The sequence below is a fragment of the Chrysemys picta genome, chromosome 7 (genome assembly GCF_011386835.1).
Source record: "Chrysemys picta bellii isolate R12L10 chromosome 7, ASM1138683v2, whole genome shotgun sequence".
Lineage (NCBI taxonomy): Eukaryota > Metazoa > Chordata > Testudines > Emydidae > Chrysemys > Chrysemys picta.
The window spans coordinates 32,934,410-32,953,248 of NC_088797.1; the positions used below are offsets into that span (position 1 = coordinate 32,934,410).

Here is an 18,839-nt window from a genome sequence, read left to right on the forward strand (position 1 = left end):
CTGTAGGATGGGAGGGTTGCCCTCAGGGTGCAGTGGGGGAGCTGACTCTGGGGTGCAATAGCAGGATATACTGCCGCCCAGCACTCTCCAATTCAGGGTGGGATACTGGAAGGTCAGGAAGGGGAGAGGACTTGCTCCCCACCATACGTGATAGCTAGGGGTGCCCCCACCTTGTGTAACAGGTATCCCTGTGGTGGGTGGGGGCAAGGCAGGAGTGGCTGTGCCTGAGTGCTCCCTTACTCTGTGCAGTGGGGGTGCAATGTGCCCCCTCTGAGTGCCCCCTACCCCTGTTCACTAAGGGGGAGGAAATAGAGAGGTGTGAGTATGTAGCACAAACTCACACACTGCCCCCTGTAATACTTCCCCCACCCCCTGCCCTTTCTTCCCTCTGGTCTGTGCTGATTGAGAAAGTAGCTGCTTTTATTTATTTATATGGGGAGGTGGGCACTAAATGACCCACTAGGGACTAGTCTGAGACTTGGCAAACTCATGTCATGCAGCCCCCTCAAGCAGTTGGCTTGAGTCTGGATCACTGCTAGGTGCTTGGGGCTTGTCAATACAAGGAAGCTATTTTGGAATAAGGTAGGGTGTGAATTTAAAGCACAATAGTTATTGTGGAATAGTTCACTCTTACTCTGGACTAGCAGTTCTGGTTAATCGCCCTGTGCCACCCCGGCCTGGCAGGGTTCTTGTCATTAGTATCAGAGCCTCCTAATCTGGCTGGTTTATCCTCAAAGCATCTATCACTTAGCGAACCACTTACAAATGGGGCAAACTGAGGCAGAGAGGCTGTAGTGTGTTGCCCATTGTGGGACAAGGAGTCAGTGGCAGAGCTGGGGATAGAACTCGGGTCTCCAGTACCTTAACCGCACATCCAACCGTGCTAGACGTGCGGCACTGCTTTGGAGGACGGTGATGGATTGAGAGGTGGTTTGATCAGTGTACAAGTATCTCCAGGGACAGGAAACAGCAGGTACTAAAGGGCTCTTTAATTTCCAGCTATTGGTTCTTATTCTACTGTTCTCCACTAGATTCAAGTCTGAAACATTCAAGTTAGAAATAAGACTCCAATGTTTCTCAGGGACCAAACTCTGAAAGCAAGGCATGGGGGGGGAGGGATACTCCATGTCTTGATGTCACCCACGCCAAACTGGCTGCCCAGCTGGGAGAGGCTCCAGTCAAATGTGGGTTCATAGATTCCATGACCTAAAGGGACCGTTGTGGTCATCTGGTCTGGCCTCCGGTATAGCGCAGGCCAGAGAACAGCTCCAAAATCATTCCTAGAGCAGATCTCTAAGAAAAACACAAGTGATGGGGCTCAGTACAGGGATAACTGTGGTGGTATTCTCTGGCCTGTTATACAGGCAGTCAGATTCGATGGTCTAATAGTCCCTTCTGGCCTGAATCTATGAATATTCTTGTCATAGCGTGGCAAGAGCTCCATTTTAGTTCAGGCTGAGACATTCTTGCTGTTTAACAGCCAGTTTTTCTAAGTGCTGAAAAATCTACCTGCTGCCTTTATTTAAAAATACAGAATACCTGCCTTCTAACCATCCAGCTGTGTTCTCATGGAGCCTTTGCTGTAGCATCTGGCCGCCTCTCTCTCAGAAGGAAACCTACACATTTGATACCAGAGCCTGTAAAAAGCTTGTGGATTTCCTGTTTGGCCCATCGCCACCAGCATATTGGCTCCCAGCAGACTGGTCCCTCTCCTGCTCCAGATACAGGGCGAATGATGGGAGGGCTCAAATTTTCCAAAGTGCATAAGGATTTCTGGGTGCAGAAATGGAGACATTCCTTAAAGGAGCTTGATGGAAGGGGTCCATTTAAGGTGCATCCAGTTGGGCAGCCCCCAAATAACTAAGTGGCGATTTGAAGCTGTTTTTGTCGACAAAGGAAGGTCCCTGCCCCAAAGCTTGGACTAAACAGAGGAAAATAGGACAGGGGAGGGATGCTGCCAAGTGCAGAACTTTGGTTCTGAGAGTCATTTGTACATCTACTGTAATGGATTGGCCGCAGCATCGCCAATAGTTGGGGTCTTTTTCTGTGTCCTACCACCTGCTGCCAATCTCTGAAGCCCCAGGGCTACGTTCATTTGCACCAGCTGTGGAGCTGGCCCCAAGACTGGCTGCAGCCTGTAGGTCCTAGTAAAGAGCGTGTTGTAGTTCCATGCTCACTCCAGTGGAGGATGGCTGCTCTCGCACCACAGACCAAGCCTCCTGAGATAAGTCTATCAACTAATAAATGGGGGGAGAGGGTAGATTAAGATCTTCTGGCCTCATAGCACAAGAACAAGGGCCCACAGTGAAATCTGAAGGTAGCAGTAAAGACAAGTGCAAAGCACTACACGTTGAGAAGGAAAAAATCAAATGCACAGCTATAAAATGGGAAATAGTTGGCTAGACAGTGGTACTGCTGGAAAATAATTTGGGGGTTGTCGTGGATCACAAATTGAATGAGCCAACAGTGTGATGCAGTTGTGTGGGTTTAAAAAAAAAAAGCTGATATTATTCTGGGGTGTATTAACAGGAGTCTTGTATGTAAGACCCAGGAGGTCATTGTCCTGCTCTGCTTGGCACTGGTGAGGCCTCAGCTGGAGTGCTGTGGCCAGTTCTGGGTGCCAGGCTTTAGAAAAGATGTGGATAAACTGAAGAGAGTCCAGAGCAGAGCAACAAAAATGATAAACGTCTTTAGAAAACCTGACCTGTGAGGAAAGGTTTTAAAAAAAACCTGGGCGTGTTTAGTCTTGAGAAAAGACTGAGGGGGGGACCTGATAAGTCTTCACCATCCTCCTTAAAACAGCCCTTAACGTATTTGATCAATTGTTCTCCATGTCCACTAATGATAGGCCAAGAAATAATCTGCAGCAAGGGAGATTAGGTCAAATATTAGGAAAAAATGTTCTAACTCTTAGGGGACAGCTCTGGAACAAGTTCTGAGGGAAGTTGTGGAATCCACATCACTGGAGGTTAAGAACTGGTTGCAACAAACACCTGTCAGGCATGGTCTAGGTTTACTTGATCCTGCCTCAGTATTGGACTTGATGACCCCTCAAGGTCCCTTCCAGCCGGACATTTTTATGATTTTATGAAACTCACAACGGATCAAAGGATAGAGTTCTTCTTTTAGACTATGGTACTTGCTGCCACAGGAAGTCACTGAGGCCAAGAATTTACCAAGTTTCAAAAAAGGATTGGACAGGTTATATGGATAACAAGAATATCCAGTTATAGCTAATGTTCGCAAACTTGGGCAGGGATATTAAACCTCAGGGTTTAAGCTCATCTTTTAATTTATTAGTAATCAGGAGGAGACCTTCATTGGGAATATATTATCCTACATCAGCTCCCTCCAGCATTCCTGCATCTTCCTCTGAAGCATTAGCGGGTGGTGGTGTTTGTATTGCTATAGTGCCTATAAGCCCTAGTCATGGGCAAGGGCTCTGCTGTGCTAGGCGCAGAACAAACACTAAACAACTCTATTCCTGTCCCCAAATTATGATGATCTAAGTTCTGGGTTAGACAGCCCTCTGGTCTGATCTAGTCTGGCAATACCTAGCTTCCCAGGTCTAAGCTTCGTGTCTGCCCCTCCCTTGTAAAACTGAGGCTGATAATTCAGCAGCTGTAAAGGGTGGGTGATGACATTTCATTAGCTAATTGTAAAGTGCTGTGTTCTCTCCTTCCACTCCCCGAGAGTTGGTTTGCAGGAAAACAGGAATCTCTGTGTTGTGAGAGTTTGCATCCACTCCCACTGTTTACGTGTATTCTCCATGCTGGGAGTGATTTATGCTGCAGGAATGAAGATTGGAGGTGGTGTGGGGGGGAATGATCCTGCTTCCGTGTTCTTTGTTTTTGTTTTAAGTCCTTTCTTCACAAGTAAAAATGTGGGAGAGATTCAAAATGAGAAGGCATGATTGTGTGCCTTCCTCCTGTGTGAAAGTGAGATCCACATCAGGCCCTAATGTCTTGCCATAGGGGTGTCTCTACCCCGTTTGCAATCCCATTGCCCTTGCACTCAAGCTGACTGAAATTTGGGATTTCTGCCTTGAAAATATGATCTGGTGCAGCAATGGCTGTCTGAGTTGGCAGAGAGCCTGAAACAATAGCTCTGGATACTGCCAGCAATGGTACTTCAGAGGTCAGCATTATTAACTGTCTCACCACTGCTCAAAACATAGGAGACTGGAGGTGGCTCTTATCAGGGTCAGCTCCGGTGTTTTTGCCGCCCCAAGTGTGTGTGTGGGGGGGAAGCTGCGGCTTCATTCTTCGGCGGCAATTGGGCAGCAGGTCCTTCCCTCTGAGAGGGACTGAGGGACCTGACGCCGAATTGCCACCGAAGAGCCGGACGTGCCGCCCCTGTCCGTTGGCCGCCCCAAGCACCTGCTTGCTGCGCTGGTGCCTGGAGCCGGCCCTGGCTCTTATTGAAACTGGCCTGCTGGATAACGCAGGCCATAGAATTGCATCCTGTGGTGCAGATCATTATTCTTTTCTACACTCCAACGGGAAACCCTGATAAGAAACATGGCCAAGGGACAGAACACGTGAGTTCCATTCCTAATTCTGCACTGGCCTGCTGTGTGCCCGTGGGCAAGTCCTTCCCCTCGGTGTCTATTTCCCATCCCACCCTCTGTCTGTTTAAAATGTGAGCTCTTTGGGACAGGGCCTGTCTCTTGCTGCATGTCTGCCCAGGGCCAGGTGTGATGGCAGGGCTGGTTCTTAATCAAAGGGTCTATGTGCACTGGACTGGACTGGGGACTCAAAGACCTGGGTTCTAGTCCCTGGCCTGCTGGGTTCCCTCGCGTGAGGCAATTGCCCCTTTCTCTGCTGCTCTTTCATCCTCTGTAAAATGGGGCTCCTGTTATTCTTTTGTAAAGTGGTTTTGAGATCCACAGATGAACACTGCTATTGCTGCAATGTTAAACAATTATAACTAACAATAGATCGTTCCGGGTCCTTTAATTTTAACAGACCTCTAAAATTTGTCACTTGGAGGAAATGAGAAGCAGGCAGATAATCAAGCTATTGACTTTTTGGGTCAAAATAATGCCATTCAGAAATAAAAGCATAACTTCTGACTGATTATTAAGGTCAAAAGGACCCATTGTGGTTCTCTAGTCTGATTTCTGTGTATCCCAGGCCGTAGGATATCTCTGAAGTAACTCCTGGTTGAACTAGGACTGCTCTGTTAAAAATACATCTTGTCTTGATTTAAACATTGCCACTGATGGGGAACCACCACAGCCCTTGGTTAATTATCCTGTCTGTTAAAACGGGCACCTGGTTTCATTCTGATTTCGTCTCACTTCTGCTTCCAGCCATTGGGTCGTGTCAGACCTTCATCTATTAGACCGAGGAGCCCATTTTCAAATTAGGATTCCTCATGTTGGTACTACTAGACTGGGACCAAGTCACCGCTTCACCTTCCCTTTTGTAAGTGAAGCTGAGTGAGCGCCGGGGCTTTAAGGGATGTGTGATAAGTGGTGAAAACGCCTCCAGTTGTTAGACTATTTCTATCCATAATAGATCTGTCTTGATGCATACTGCAGTCGGACCCAGCAGCCTTAGCCATGGATCAAGCCCCGTTGCGCTAGGTGCTGTACAAACTGAACGAAAGATGGTCCCTGCCCTGAAGAGCTTACACTCACACTAGTCTGGCTCTGGCCCAGCGGCACGCTTTTAGTTATTTTAAAAGAAGTGTGACTGCGTTTTTGGAAAACCTCAGGTTAGTCAAAAACAAGCTCTTCCGAAAGGGTCAGGCCGGTGGCCTCCTTCCTCAGGCACCTTAAGTTCTCCCCTGTAAATAGCTGACATTTTCCAAACAAACATTCTTCACTGCTTTTGCAACCCCAGCTTTGAGGTACAGCAGCCTCATGAGATACCAGCTGTTCTTCTGTGTAGGCCAGTACCACCTCAGGCCCCAGAAGATTGGGGAAGTGGGGGCAGACAGCGGGGGTGGGCCAGTTGCTGCCCAGACCCCTGCCCTGAGACGGGGGGAGATGTCCTGTTCCATCTGACTAAGCGCATGGGGCTGTCCCTGTTGTGCTAGACGCTGCCCAGGCCTGCCTGCCTGCCAGCAGAGGTATGTCCCATGGGGCTAGGTTCTGTGCAGCCTCCTACCAAGAAGCACTTCCTGCCCCAGAGAGCTTCCAATCCAAGCAGAGTTCACAATTAATTTTTTCCAGACCAGAAAGGGGTTGTTACAATCTAATTGGGCCTCATGCATCACCCTGGCTGGAACAGCTGCTGCTTCCTGTGTTGAGCCAACAAGCTGGAGAGGGGCCCAGATCTATCACGTTGGGACAAAACATGGAGGCTTAATTTCAAAGTTCTGCAGGTGCCGGGGGAATCCCCCCCCTGTCCCCCGGGTGTCCAACAGACAGAATTTGCTTCTGCATTCCCCGTGTGAATTTTAATTCCACTCCCAGCTGCTGGTTCTTTAACCCAGGGGGAGGAGTTGAACTGGGACTCCTTTGCCCTCCCAGTTGAGAATCGTACTCTTAGTTTACCGAGCCAACGTGGATGGAAGACCTAGTCCCTGAAAGAGAGGGGTGGCGTCACCGGGGAAGCAAGGGGATGAGGCGTGTGCTTCACGTTAAACACATACAGGCAGGGCCGGCTCCAGGATTTTGGCCGCCCCAAGCAGCCAAAACAACAACAACAAAAGTCGCGATCTGCGGCGGCAATTCAGCGGGAGGTCCTTTGCTCCCAGGCGGAGTGAGGGACCGTCCGCTGAATTGCCACCGAATACCTGTACGTGCTGCCCCTCTCCGGAGCGGCCGCCCCAACCACCTCAGAGCCCTAGTTTGACTTGTGTCCCGTCTCCAGCTGTAGCTGATCTTTGATCTGTCAGAGGAAGGTGAGAAAATCCCAGCTACATTTGGCCAATGGAGGGAAAATTTCCTTCTCTGTTCTGCGGGTGCCCCCTGCCTTAGACTGGTCTAGCTTATTCCCCTTCCTGTATGGCAGTGGGTTTCAAGCTTTCTAGGCTGCGTACCCTGCATCCCCCCCATCTGGGACAGGGTCATAAAATACCTACAATTCCATTGCCAAGTCTTACTAAATAAAATGCGTTGTCCACCATTACAGGATTTTTTGCGCATACCCCCAGATGAGAACGCATGTACCATGGGGTTACGCGTGCCCCGGTTTGAAAGCCACTGCTCCATGGGAATAATTGTCCTAGTAGATGTACATTGATAACAGTAAAACTCTGGCTATGTCAGGTACATTGTGCCACTTTAACTACAGCAGCAGCGTTAAAGCGATGCAACTACTGTATGCAGACAAGGGCTTAAAGTGGGGGTGGCCAACAGGCGGGCTGCAGGCCGAATCCAGACCACCAGATGCCTTTGAACGGACTGTGAAATCTTGTTGTTTACTTATTATCATTATTGGGTTTTTATTATTTTCTCTGGAGTCTGGACCTTGACACACACATAATTGACTACCCCTGGCTTAAAGAGCAGGCACACACTCTAGGCTAGTAATTGAGACAGCTGGGTTCTAATCCTGCCTCTGCTACTCTTGTAATACACAGGATGGAGAACACAGGCTCTTGTTCAGTGTCTGCTTGATGTAGAGAAATAGCAGGAAAACCACATATTGTCTCTCCTAGCGCAATAGCGAAATTGGCCACAGTAGCTTGTCCTCCCTATGTGTGTGTCTGCTTCAATCTTCAGCAGATCTTGGGGTGTTTTTGTAATTTGTTTGGAAGAACAGCAATTTGAAATCTTAAAATCTTTGAGGCAGGGACCATCTCTTGTTCGGTGTCTGGACAGTACCAGACACAAGGCATCCAGGTCCATGAGGGGGGCTCCTTGGTACTGTTGCGATACATATAATAATCTAAATATTGCTTCCTTGGCTCCTTATTTGACAGACCTCTTAAGATCTCCAGCAGCCCCTAGAATCACCCAGTGGAGACAAGACTTTGCTTTTTCTACCACAGTAATACATCAGAAAGGGATCTGAGAATCGCAATCCTCCAAGGTAGCATCTCACTGCGTGCCGCCTGCCACTCCTGTCTGAAACTCTCGGCTGCACCAGCCTTTTTAAAAAACATCTATGATGTAACTCTTACCTCTGCTGGCTCCTTCTTGCGAGGCAGTGGAAATACGATTACTCACGCTCCCCAACTGCACAGGACTCGTTTTTCAGGTTTAGGCGCTGGCTGCGTTAGGTAAAGCACTTGATCTTGCTGTAGGATCCAAAAACCTCAGAAAACCATGCCTGGTACTTGGCAGGAAATTACCTTTTATTTTTTGTTAAAGTTAATCAATCATTTTGGCGGCAGGGCATATTCTCCCTGGGACCACAGCAGATGCTTGTGCGACTAACTTGAAAGGAAACTTGATTTATTTCAGCTCATGACCTGTATGTCAGAGATGATCGGCTGTTCAAAAATAGCTTTTGAAATCCCCTCATTTTTACTGTGCCTTCGTTTGTATGACAGAAGGGCTGGAAACCCTATGAGACAAGGAAGGGGGCCCTGTTGTGCCAGGCACTGCACTGACCCTGATCCAGATTGGGGGGGCCCCATTATGGCAGGTGCATGAGCAGTAGTAGTAAGGTACAGCCAAAAGACACCAACCAAGATTAGGGTTCCCTTATGACATACATATTATTAATAGTACTATGGTAATGCCCAGAGGGTCCCAGTGAGAGCAGGGGCCCATTATATGGTAGGCAGTAGTAATATGCAACAGAGGGTCCTGTGGCACCTTTAAGACTAACAGAAGTAGTAATATGGTACTGCCTTGCTCTAGCTCAGACGAGGGGGCCTGCTGTTGGGCCAGGTGCTGCCCCCTGGCTGAGACTGAGGCCCATTTACAGCATCTGTATCATTGCCGGCACTAGAGTAGGGCCCAAAGGAGATCAGGGCCCCTGTCGTGGGGAGCACTGCCCAGACCCAAAATCCCTTGATTGTTTTGTTTTAACACCTTCTCCTAGGTAAGAACAACTCATGCTCCATCCCAAAGCCGGGCCAATGATGGCTTTCTGGTGAAAGCACTACACTAGCCTGAGGAACACCTGGCTTCAAGGGCTAGCTCTACCGCACAGTTCTTGGGAACCCTCAGCCAAGTCACTTCATCTGTGCCTCAGTTTCCCTTGTCTGTAAAATAGGGACGACTTACTCCATCTGCCTGGACTGTGAGCTCTTCAAGGCAAGGCTGGTGTCCCATTGTGTCTGTGCAGCACAGCTTGAGGGGGGCAGGGATTTCCCCAGATCGTGGTCAGGGGTGTGTGTGCAGCATGTGGCACAAGTAGGGCCCCCAGATCTTGGTTGGGGGAGGGGGATGATGTCTGTGAAAGCACCTGGCTTGGTGGGTTTCAGATCAGACGCTTAGGCACTGCTGCAATACAAACATCTCCCTGTACCTATCAGTGAGTAACTGCCAGGGCTGAGTGGGGATGAGAGCTAATAAATTTTTAAAAAATTAGCACAAGTGTCAACTGTGTGTGCGTGTGTGTGTGTTCCTGTCGTCAGGGTAACCTGGCTGGAATCTTGGTTGGCAGGTAATTTTTGGATCCACCAGCGCCTGTTGATTTCAGAGGACTCAATCACTTGACACAGACAGATTGACTGGTAAAAGAACTGAGGCTTCCTGCAAACACCGAGCTGTTAAAAAGGGACGCTACCAATTTTTTACCATTGCCTCTCTGGCTCTGGCTACATCAGTGTCTGGTTTGCCTCAGCCTTGTACTGAATTTGCTGGAGCACTCCTGAAAGGAATCTGGGGCCCTTTGCCACCACTTTGTGTTCAAGTTCCATTTCAAAACAGGCATGTGGAGGGTTAATAAATCACTAGCTGTTTTAATGAATAGCTGATTGATTGATTGTTACAGCTGCTTATCACTGTCTTTAACCCCTTGTGTGGGGTGTTTATAACACACGCTGCTCGTGCCCCTGACGTGCTGAGAACAGTGGTTTGTCTCTGTTAATGTCCCATTTAGCAAGGTTAATAAGTGTAGCTAACTTACTAGATGTGTTACAATTGCACATGAAAGACCAAGAGTGGGAGCCTGTTATGGGGTGCACATTATTAGTAACATTACAGTAGTAGCTGGGACCCTACCTGAGAGCGGGATCCCCATTGGGCCAGGTGCTGTACACACGTATGGTGAAACCATCCCTGCCCAGCAGCGCTCCCACTCACAATAGGGGGGGAGGGGGCTTGCCCCAGATTACACAGGGCGTCTGTAGCAAAGTGGGGACTTGAATCGTGATCCTACAAGGCCCAGGTTAGTGTCCTAACCACTGAGCCAACCTTCCCCTGTGGAGGCCTTTGAATCGTGGTGCATGGCTCAGATGGGTGTTAGGGCTGTTTTTTGTTTTCCTTTGCGTCCAAAGTTCGCTGTTGAAGTAGTTGCGGGGGTGGGAGGGGGTGAGAGAGAGAATAGAGCTAGTGAGAGTACATGTGTGGATAGCTGGTGTGTGTGTGTGTGTGGTTGGTGTGAGAGCACGTGTGTGAATAGGTGGGGTGTGTGTGAATATAGCTATGTAATGGGTGGAGCATAGCCATGTGCATGTATGTATGTGTATACACAGCTGGTGTGAGAGCATGCATGTGTGTGCACTTCACTTTCCCCACCACAGGAGAAAGGGCAGGTAAAGGGTGTGTAACTGGGGGTGTTTGTGGTATGGAATCCTCCTCCTTAATGCCCATCACTGCAGGAAGCCCTGTGTTAAGGCTCCATCTCACAGCCCTGCTGAGCGTGCACCCTGGGATGGCAGCATCGAGCCTCGAGCTGATAAATGTCTATTGAAGGGGGTTGTTAATGATCAACTGTACAGAGCAGAGCAAATGTGAGTCACACTGTAACCCGCTGGCTTGGGGCTCGGTCAGCGGGGCTCTCTCAGGAGTCAGTGCTGCTCTTATGAGTCAGGACTCTGCCAAAGCCTCTAACTTAACCGCTAACAAGATGGCCGCTGTAGCAGCTCCCTGCCTAGGATGCGTTGGGTTAGTCTGAAAGGTATTGTGGCTTGAAGAGTAAGTGCAGAGAAGGGAAAGGGAAATGGAGCTGTGGTTAAAATACAGGCTGGGGAGTCAGCATCCCTAGTTGCACCAGAGAGTGGGGCCTACTCTTTAGGGAAGTGAGTAGTGGGAATCAGGACTTCTGGGTTCTATTCCCAGTGTGGGAGGGGATGTGCGTGGGGCAGCAATTTATGGTTAGAGCATGAGATTAGGTACTAGGGGTGTGGGGTCTAGTGGTCAGAGCAGGGGGACTGGGAGCCAGGACTCCTGGGTTCTCTTGCCATCTTTGGGTTAGTGGTCTAAGCACAGCAGCATGAAGAAGGATGGTCTTGTGAGTAAGTCACACAGGCATGTGTTCAGTTCCTTGCTCTGCCACAGGCTTCTTATGTGGCCTGGGGCTACTCAGTCCTCCTCTCAGCATCTGTTTCCCCATTGGTGAAACATGGAGAAGAATCCTTCTTTTGTCTAGGGAGAGTGTAAAGTCCTGGGGACAGGAACGGATTGGTATGACTGAGAAGCCCTGATCTTGGGGGGGTGAAGGGGACGCTAATCTTTGTTGGAGGGTGTCTATGTAACAGGGTCCCCAATTTCAGTGGGGGCCACCCAGTGAGTGAATGGGAATCTCTGCAATGCCCAGCCTGATGGAGGACCACCAATCTTGGTCAGGATGGTGATGGGCTGGTGTAATACTGATTGTACAGGAAACCCCACTCCCCCACATGCCGCATCAGCCTTGTGACTCATGGGGGAACATGTATGTCAGCTCTCTACTTCCCAGTAATAATGATAAGCCAGGAATGAATTGGCTGGTCTGGCCGGACATTCCAGCACCATGATGCAGGAGCTTTGTTGACAACCTGGTGGAGAGCTTTTCAATAACTGAATCGCTGTTAAAGGAAGCTGCGCAGCTGTAGCAAGTGGGAGACGTGGAACTATTTTATCGACAGCTTTGTTGACACCCAGAAGGGTGTAAGTGAAGGTGTGAATTTTAACCAATACAGTTATGCTGGTTTAGCCTCACGTGTGTTGTCTGGTTAAAAAGGATGTTGAAAAGTCAGAGGGTGCGGAGAAGAGCCACAAAAATGATCCAAGGGCTGCAGAAAAGGCCAGCCAGCGAGAGCAGAAAGAAAATCAAGAGGTGACTTGCTCACAGTGTAGAGCACCTGCACGGGGGGGGAATCCCAGATACTAAGGGGCTCTTTAGCGGAGAAAGGCAGAACAAGCCCCCATGGGTGGAAGTTAAAGCCAGACATGCTGTAATTAGAAATAAGGCAGCAATAAGTCCCTGTGAAGGTGATTAGCCACTGGAAGTGGTGGAGTCCCCATGTCTACACTACCCGCCGGATCGGTGGGTAGTGATCGATCTATTGGGAATCGATGATGCGATAAAATCGATCCCTGATCGCTCTACCGTCGACTCCGGAACTCCACCGCGGCAGGAGGCGGAAGCGGAGTCGACGGGGGAGCAGCAGCGGTTGACTTGCCGCCATCCTCACGGCCAGGTAAATCGACCTAAGATACGCCAACTTCAGCTACGCTATTCGCATAGTGGAAGTCGGTGTATCTTAGGTCGACACCTCCCCTCCCATCCCCCAGTCCAGGCTAGCTGCCTTGCTGGAAGAGGCTTTAGCCAGACACAAGTTATTGGGCTGAGTACACGGGGAACAAGTGGGTGAAACTCTCTGGTCTGGGATATACAGGTTAGATGAGATGATCTTATGACCCCTTTTTTCATAGATTCATAGATTCATAGATTCTAGGACTGGAAGGGACCTCGAGAGGTCATCGAGTCCAGTCCCCTGCCCGCATGGCAGGACCAAATACCGTCTAGACCATCCCTGATAGACATTTATCTAACCTACTCTTAAATATCTCCAGAGATGGAGATTCCACAACCTCCCTAGGCAATTTATTCCAGTGTTTAACCACCCTGACAGTTAGGAACTTTTTCCTAATGTCCAACCTAGACCTCCCTTGCTGCAGTTTAAACCCATTGCTTCTTGTTCTATCCTTAGAGGCTAAGGTGAACAAGTTTTCTCCCTCCTCCTTATGACACCCTTTTAAATACCTGAAAACTGCTATCATGTCCCCTCTCAGTCTTCTCTTTTCCAAACTAAACAAACCCAATGCTTTCAGCCTTCCTTCATAGGTCATGTTCTCAAGACCTTTAATCATTCTTGTTGCTCTTCTCTGGACCCTTTCCAATTTCTCCACATCTTTTTTAAAATGCGGTGCCCAGAACTGGACACAATACGCCAGCTGAGGCCTAACCAGAGTAGAGTGGAAGAATGACTTCTCGTGTCTTGCTCACAACACACCTGTTAATACATCCCAGAATCATGTTTGCTTTTTTTTGCAACAGCATCACACTGTTGACTCCTATTTAGCTTGTGGTCCACTATAACCCCTAGATCCCTTGAACACTGTGAAGCTAGACACGCATGTTCTAGTACAAGAGGGACTTTTTTCAGGTTAGTTAATGTCACTTGGGAAGGGGTCTAAGCTAAAACCTAAAATGCCACTTTTGTGTGATAAGTGTGTCCCCATGGGGATTATACCGACAGGACTGACTGGATGGATAAACTATAACTGGTAAAACTTTCCTGCGTGGATAAGGCCTAAGGAACAGGATGCGGATGGTGAAGAGAGCGGAAGTGCTGTCTAGTGGTTAGAGCTGGGAGGCTGGACCCTTGGGTTCTCTGGGAGGTGTCTAATGGCTACAGAAGGCAGAGTGGTAGTCAGGACTCCTGGGTTTTATTCACAATTCTGTCTTTTCTGCATTGTCAGCTACAACACACACATGCTGCTGCCACCAACAGTCACTCTAGAGAGGTTTACCATCTACGGCTGGACCTTGGGCATGTCAGTTTTCCCAGCCCCATGCCTCAGTTTACACTGATTATTTCCCTTCCTCTGATGGATATAGTGCTAGGCTGTAAAGGGCTCTGATCCTCCGCTAAAAAGGTGCTGGGGGAGTTCAAAGTGTTAGTTAGCAACATTTGTCCTGTGGTGCGCAAGGTAACGGGGGTAAAGCAAGCTGGTTGTGAAAGTAATGCACCTTATTTTTATATAGCATCAGTGATGCAAACAGTGTCTCAGGCAAGGTCCTCCGAGCTATTTAGGCAGCTGACTCCCAGGGGGAGGATCTGGGCCTCAGTGCTTCAGCGAGAGAGGGGTGTGTGTGTGTGTGTGTGTGTGTGTGTGTGTGTGTGTGTGTGTGTGTGTGTGTGTGTGTGTGTGTGTGTGTGTGTGTGTGTGTGTGTGTGAGAGAGAGAGAATGAAGGGGGCGGGGGAGTGAGAAGCATGGCCTAGTCTCTAGCCCCCCTGGCCTGAAATGCAAGAAACCTGGCTCCAGTTCCCAACTCAGCCATCAACTTCCTCTGTGACCCTGGGCAAGTCTCTTCCCCTCTCTGTGCCTCCGCTTCCCCATTTTGTTGGGTCCTACACTGACCCCGCCGGAGATCGGGGCCCCCATTGTGTGAGGCGCTGCACCGACCCCGGCCGGAGATCGGGGCCCCATTGTGCCAGGCGCTGCACAGACACACAGTGAGACACAGTTCCTGCCCTGAAGAGCTCACAGTCTGAATGGACAAAGGGTGCAGTATTCAGAGGGGGAACCTGCAGCCCAGAGCTGGGACATTACTTCCTTAAGGTCATGCAGGGAGTCAGTGATAGAGCTGGGGATTGACCCCAGGTCACAGACTAGTGCCCTAATCAACTTCAGATGTCCTGCATCCTAATTCAGCTGCATAAGCCTATGGCTGTCCTTTGCCGGCGCTGCCAACCTGGGAGATTTTAGCAATGTTCCCCAGGCACAGGCAGGGCTGTGGTTTGCTCTGCACTTGCCAGCAAGCCGCTGGCTTCACGCCGCTCCTGACCTCAGAGAGCCACTCATTAACATGCTGCACGGTGCCTGGGGGGTGGGTGTTGGGCGTGCCCCACGCCCAAGCGTCCTGTCATCTTCTCAGCGCCTGCTGCCCAAATTCACAGCCCGGCACAGACACCAGGGATTGAGAGGCACCTACCGGCCTGGCTGGAGGAGGAGAACTGATCAGAGGGAAGGAGATGTAGGACTTGTCTAAATGGGAAAGCTGCAGGGGCTTCACTTAGGGAAAGTGTTACCAGTTATAGAGCTCTAGTTACTCCAGCATAACCCCCATGGGGATGGATATACCGATGATTAGCATGCTGGCCTGGGACTTAAGAGACCCATGTTGTCTGCCCTGCCATGGCCTTCCTATGAGATGTAGGGCAAGTCACATAGCCACTCCGTGCTTCAGTTTCCCCACCTGTACAATAGGGATAACAGCATTGTGCTACACACAGGGATGTTGTGAGGATGACTGCATTAAAACTGGTGAGGTGCTCAGATATTACAGAGATGGGGTCAGACAAGGACGCTAGTAAATCTTGTCTTGCCACAAAACTCCTTGTATGTAAGTAAGCACACAGTTATCCCAGGGTGCAATGTTCCACTGATGGGCTTTCTGCATTCTGGGGTTTTTCACATGGTGGGTCTTTGGATCTCCCATGAGTCCTCTCCAGCTATCCCATAATGCATCTGGTTTTCATGAGCCAGCGCTGTTTTCAAACAGCTGCCAGCTTGTTTTCGAACTGGAAAGAGAAAGCATCGCAATCCAGGCAGCCATAACCACTAGGGGTTGAACCAGTACAATGATATCAACTAAACAAATCACACCCTAGCAGACATAATTATATGTACCAGGGCACAGTCTGGGTGGAGACCATGCCTTCTGTTGGTAGAAGAATGGCTTTTTTGGGGTTAGCTTAAATCCCTTCCCAAGAGACCAAAACTAAACCAAAAAAGGTCACTCATCCCAGAATGAGTGTCCCCATATCGGGGGTTACAGTGGTAGAACTATATTGGTTTTAATTAATACTTTATCTGATACTGACACACCTTTCCCATAGACAACAGGATAACACCCGAAGTTGTACTTGTGCTGGTAAAGGTACAGGCACAAGCCAGGGAATTTTGAGTAGGAGTAGAGAGGTCATATTTCTTCTGTATTTGGCACGGGCGCGGCCACTGCTGAAATACTGCTTCCAGTTCCAGTGACTACATTTCAGGAAGCATGTGGATAAATTGGAGAGGGGTCAAAGAAGAGCCACGAGAATGATTAAAGGATTAGAAAACCTGCCTTATAGTGAGAGACATCAGGGGCTCAATCTGTTTAGCTTAACAAAGAGACGGTTAAGGGGGGACTTGGTCACGGTCTATAAGAACCAACATGGGGAGGGGAACAGAAATCGGATAATAGAGAGCTCTTCAGTCTGGTGAGATCCAGTGGCTGGAAGTTGAGGCTAGGCAAATGCAGGCTGGAAATAAAGTGCCAATTTGTAACGGTGAGAGTAACTAACCATTGGAACAACGGCCCAAGAGTGGTGGTGGATTGTCCATCACTGACCATTTTAAAATCAAGGTGGGATGTATTTTGAACAGATCTGCTCTGGTTTGAACAGGAATTGTTTCAGGGAAGTTCTTTGGCCTGTGTTATGCAGGAGGTCAGACCAGAAATATGATCACAGTGGTCCCTTCTGGCCTTAGAGTCTATGAATCTAATGTTGTCCCCTCCCCATTGCCTCCTAATGCTGCCCCTGCCACCCCTGTGCTCCCCCACCCCCCGCAGACAGCTGAGTTGAATTCAAAAATAAGACCATCCACATGGTCCTTTGAAATGGGTTTAACTACACTGCTGTAAATTCACTCTTTTAAGCTTAAACTGGTATAACTGTCTACCAATAATGCGCACACACCAAAATACAGCCAGATCTTGGCAGGCCCCTCTGGGCAATACTGTAATACTACCAGTAATGCGCATGTCAAAATGTGGACTGATCTCGGCAGGCCCCTCTGGGCGGTACGGTAATACCACTAATAATGCACACACAAAAATACGGACGGATCTCGGCAGGCCCTCTTGGGTCTCGGTCTGAGACGGGGACCAAGTGCTCGGACAGGAGACATCCCAGTGACTGGAGGAGCCAGAGTCAAAGTTTAATCTGTCTCCTGTATAGCCAACAGAGTTGTTACCTGAGTGCCGGCAGCCTAGCCCTCCCCTAGCTCTGTTCCTCCTGGTGCTTCCCCGCTGCCACCCGCCCTTGCCCCTCCCAATGCTGCCCCCACCAGCACCTCTGAAAAAGACTTGGGGTCACAGTGGATAATCAGCTGAACATGAGCCCTCAGTGCGACACCTTAGCCAAAAGGGCTAATGCGGTCCTGGGATGTATAAACGGGGAATCTGGAGCAGGAGGGGGAGGTTCTGTTGCCTTTGGATTTGGCTCTGGTGCCCCTGCTGCTGGAACAGTGTGTCCCGTTCTGGGGCCCACACCTGGAGAAGGATGTGGTAAATCAGAGAGGGTCAGAAGAGAGATTAAACGATTGGGAGTTCTGCATACCAAAGAGAAGGTTAAGGGGTGACTGGATCGCAGGAACCGAAGTGGGGAACAGAAATGTGATCACAGAGGGCTCTTCGATTTGCAGACAAAGGTCTAATGAGATCCAGTGACTAGACCGAGTCCGACTGTAAATGAAGTGCAAACGTTTAACTGGGAGGGAAATTAACTCTTGGGACACCTGACCCAGGGTGGGGGTGGATCCTCCAGCACTGGCAATTGGAACTCCAGATGGGAGGCTTTTCTGACAGATCTGCTCTGGTTCAAAGAGGGAATTAATGCAGAGATGCTCCATGGTTGGTGCTAGACTGGAGGTTGGACCTGGTGATCACAATGGTCCCGTTTGCCCATGGAACCTATGAATCTAATGCTGCTCCCTCCTCATTGCCTCCACGGCTTTTAATGCTGCCCCTGCCCCCCCCCCTAATTCTGTGTCTCTGGTCCCTCCTTCTGCACCCCAGCACCTCCTGCTCCTAACCCCCCTAGTCTCCCAGCAGCCCCCAAATCTGCTCTGTAGGGAGCGTCCCTGTGTGTGTGGCTGAAGCAGAGAGGCTGTTTGTTTTCTCTTTACTGCTGGCGCCTGTTCCTCTGTGACTCAGCTGGCACCTGCCCCAACGTGCCCGGGCACCGGCCGTCTCTCCTATCGCCCCACTGGGGAGCTGGACTCCTCCCAGTGCTAGGTGCGCCTCCAGAACATGGGGGAATAGAACCAAGGTGTCCTGACTTCCAGCTTCCCCATTGTTCTAACCCACTAGATCCTACTGCCCTCATAGAGCTGGGGAGAGAACCCAGGAGTCCTGGCTCCCAGTCCCTGCTCCCCACTGTTCTAACCCCTAGATCCCTGCCCCTCACAGACCTGGTGCTAGAACTGTGGAGTGGGGTCTAGCTGCGGGAACGGGGGCGCGGGGCTGGATGGGGGTCAGGTCTCCTGGGATCGATCGCCAGGTCGGGGGTGTGGGGGTGGTGTCCAGTGGTAGGAGCAGGGAGGGCTGGATTGCAGTTTGCTGGCCAGTAGAGCTGAGTCACTGCTGCCCTCTACTGGCTGGCATCAGGCCTGTTCAGCTGTGTGTCATCAGCTCCGTACTGCTAGCTGCTAATGGCAATTGTCCATTAGCTGAAGGACGCAGGATTTTGGCAGCAGGAGGAGCTGAGCTGTCTCCTCGCTGCCGCTGCCAAGTGCTGAGTGGCCTCAGCATGCCAAGCAGCGTTATTATTAGATACTGTGTTGGTGTGACGGGTGCTCACGTATCATAGCTTGTGTAGGCCAAGCTCCTTGCCTCCCTCCATCCCCCAGCAGCTGCCTCGGGCCACCCTCCCAGCCCCCACTAGATCAGGGACTCCCTGCAACCCCCCACCCCTCCCATCGGGGAGCTATTTGCTCCTCCCACTCCCATAAGTGGCTGTGTGTGCCCTCAGTCCCATCCCCCCATGCCAGCAGCTCTGTGTG

General features: G+C 50.0%; 1 protein-coding gene across 3 annotated transcripts in view; it reads left to right on the plus strand.

Annotated features, from left to right (window-relative positions):
* The window catches only part of CDC42BPG (CDC42 binding protein kinase gamma), a 66,041-nt gene that overhangs the window by 6,405 nt on the left and 40,797 nt on the right, over nt 1-18,839 (plus strand). Inside the window, exon 1 of one of the 3 annotated variants that reach the window (XM_065553037.1) lies at nt 10,806-10,973. The exons of the other annotated variants lie outside the window; for them this stretch is intronic. Coding sequence (XP_065409109.1) covers nt 10,952-10,973 — 22 coding nt within the window. The 5' untranslated portion in view covers nt 10,806-10,951. Of the gene's footprint in view, nt 1-10,805; nt 10,974-18,839 lie in introns of those variants that run through there. 3 annotated transcript variants of the gene reach the window in all.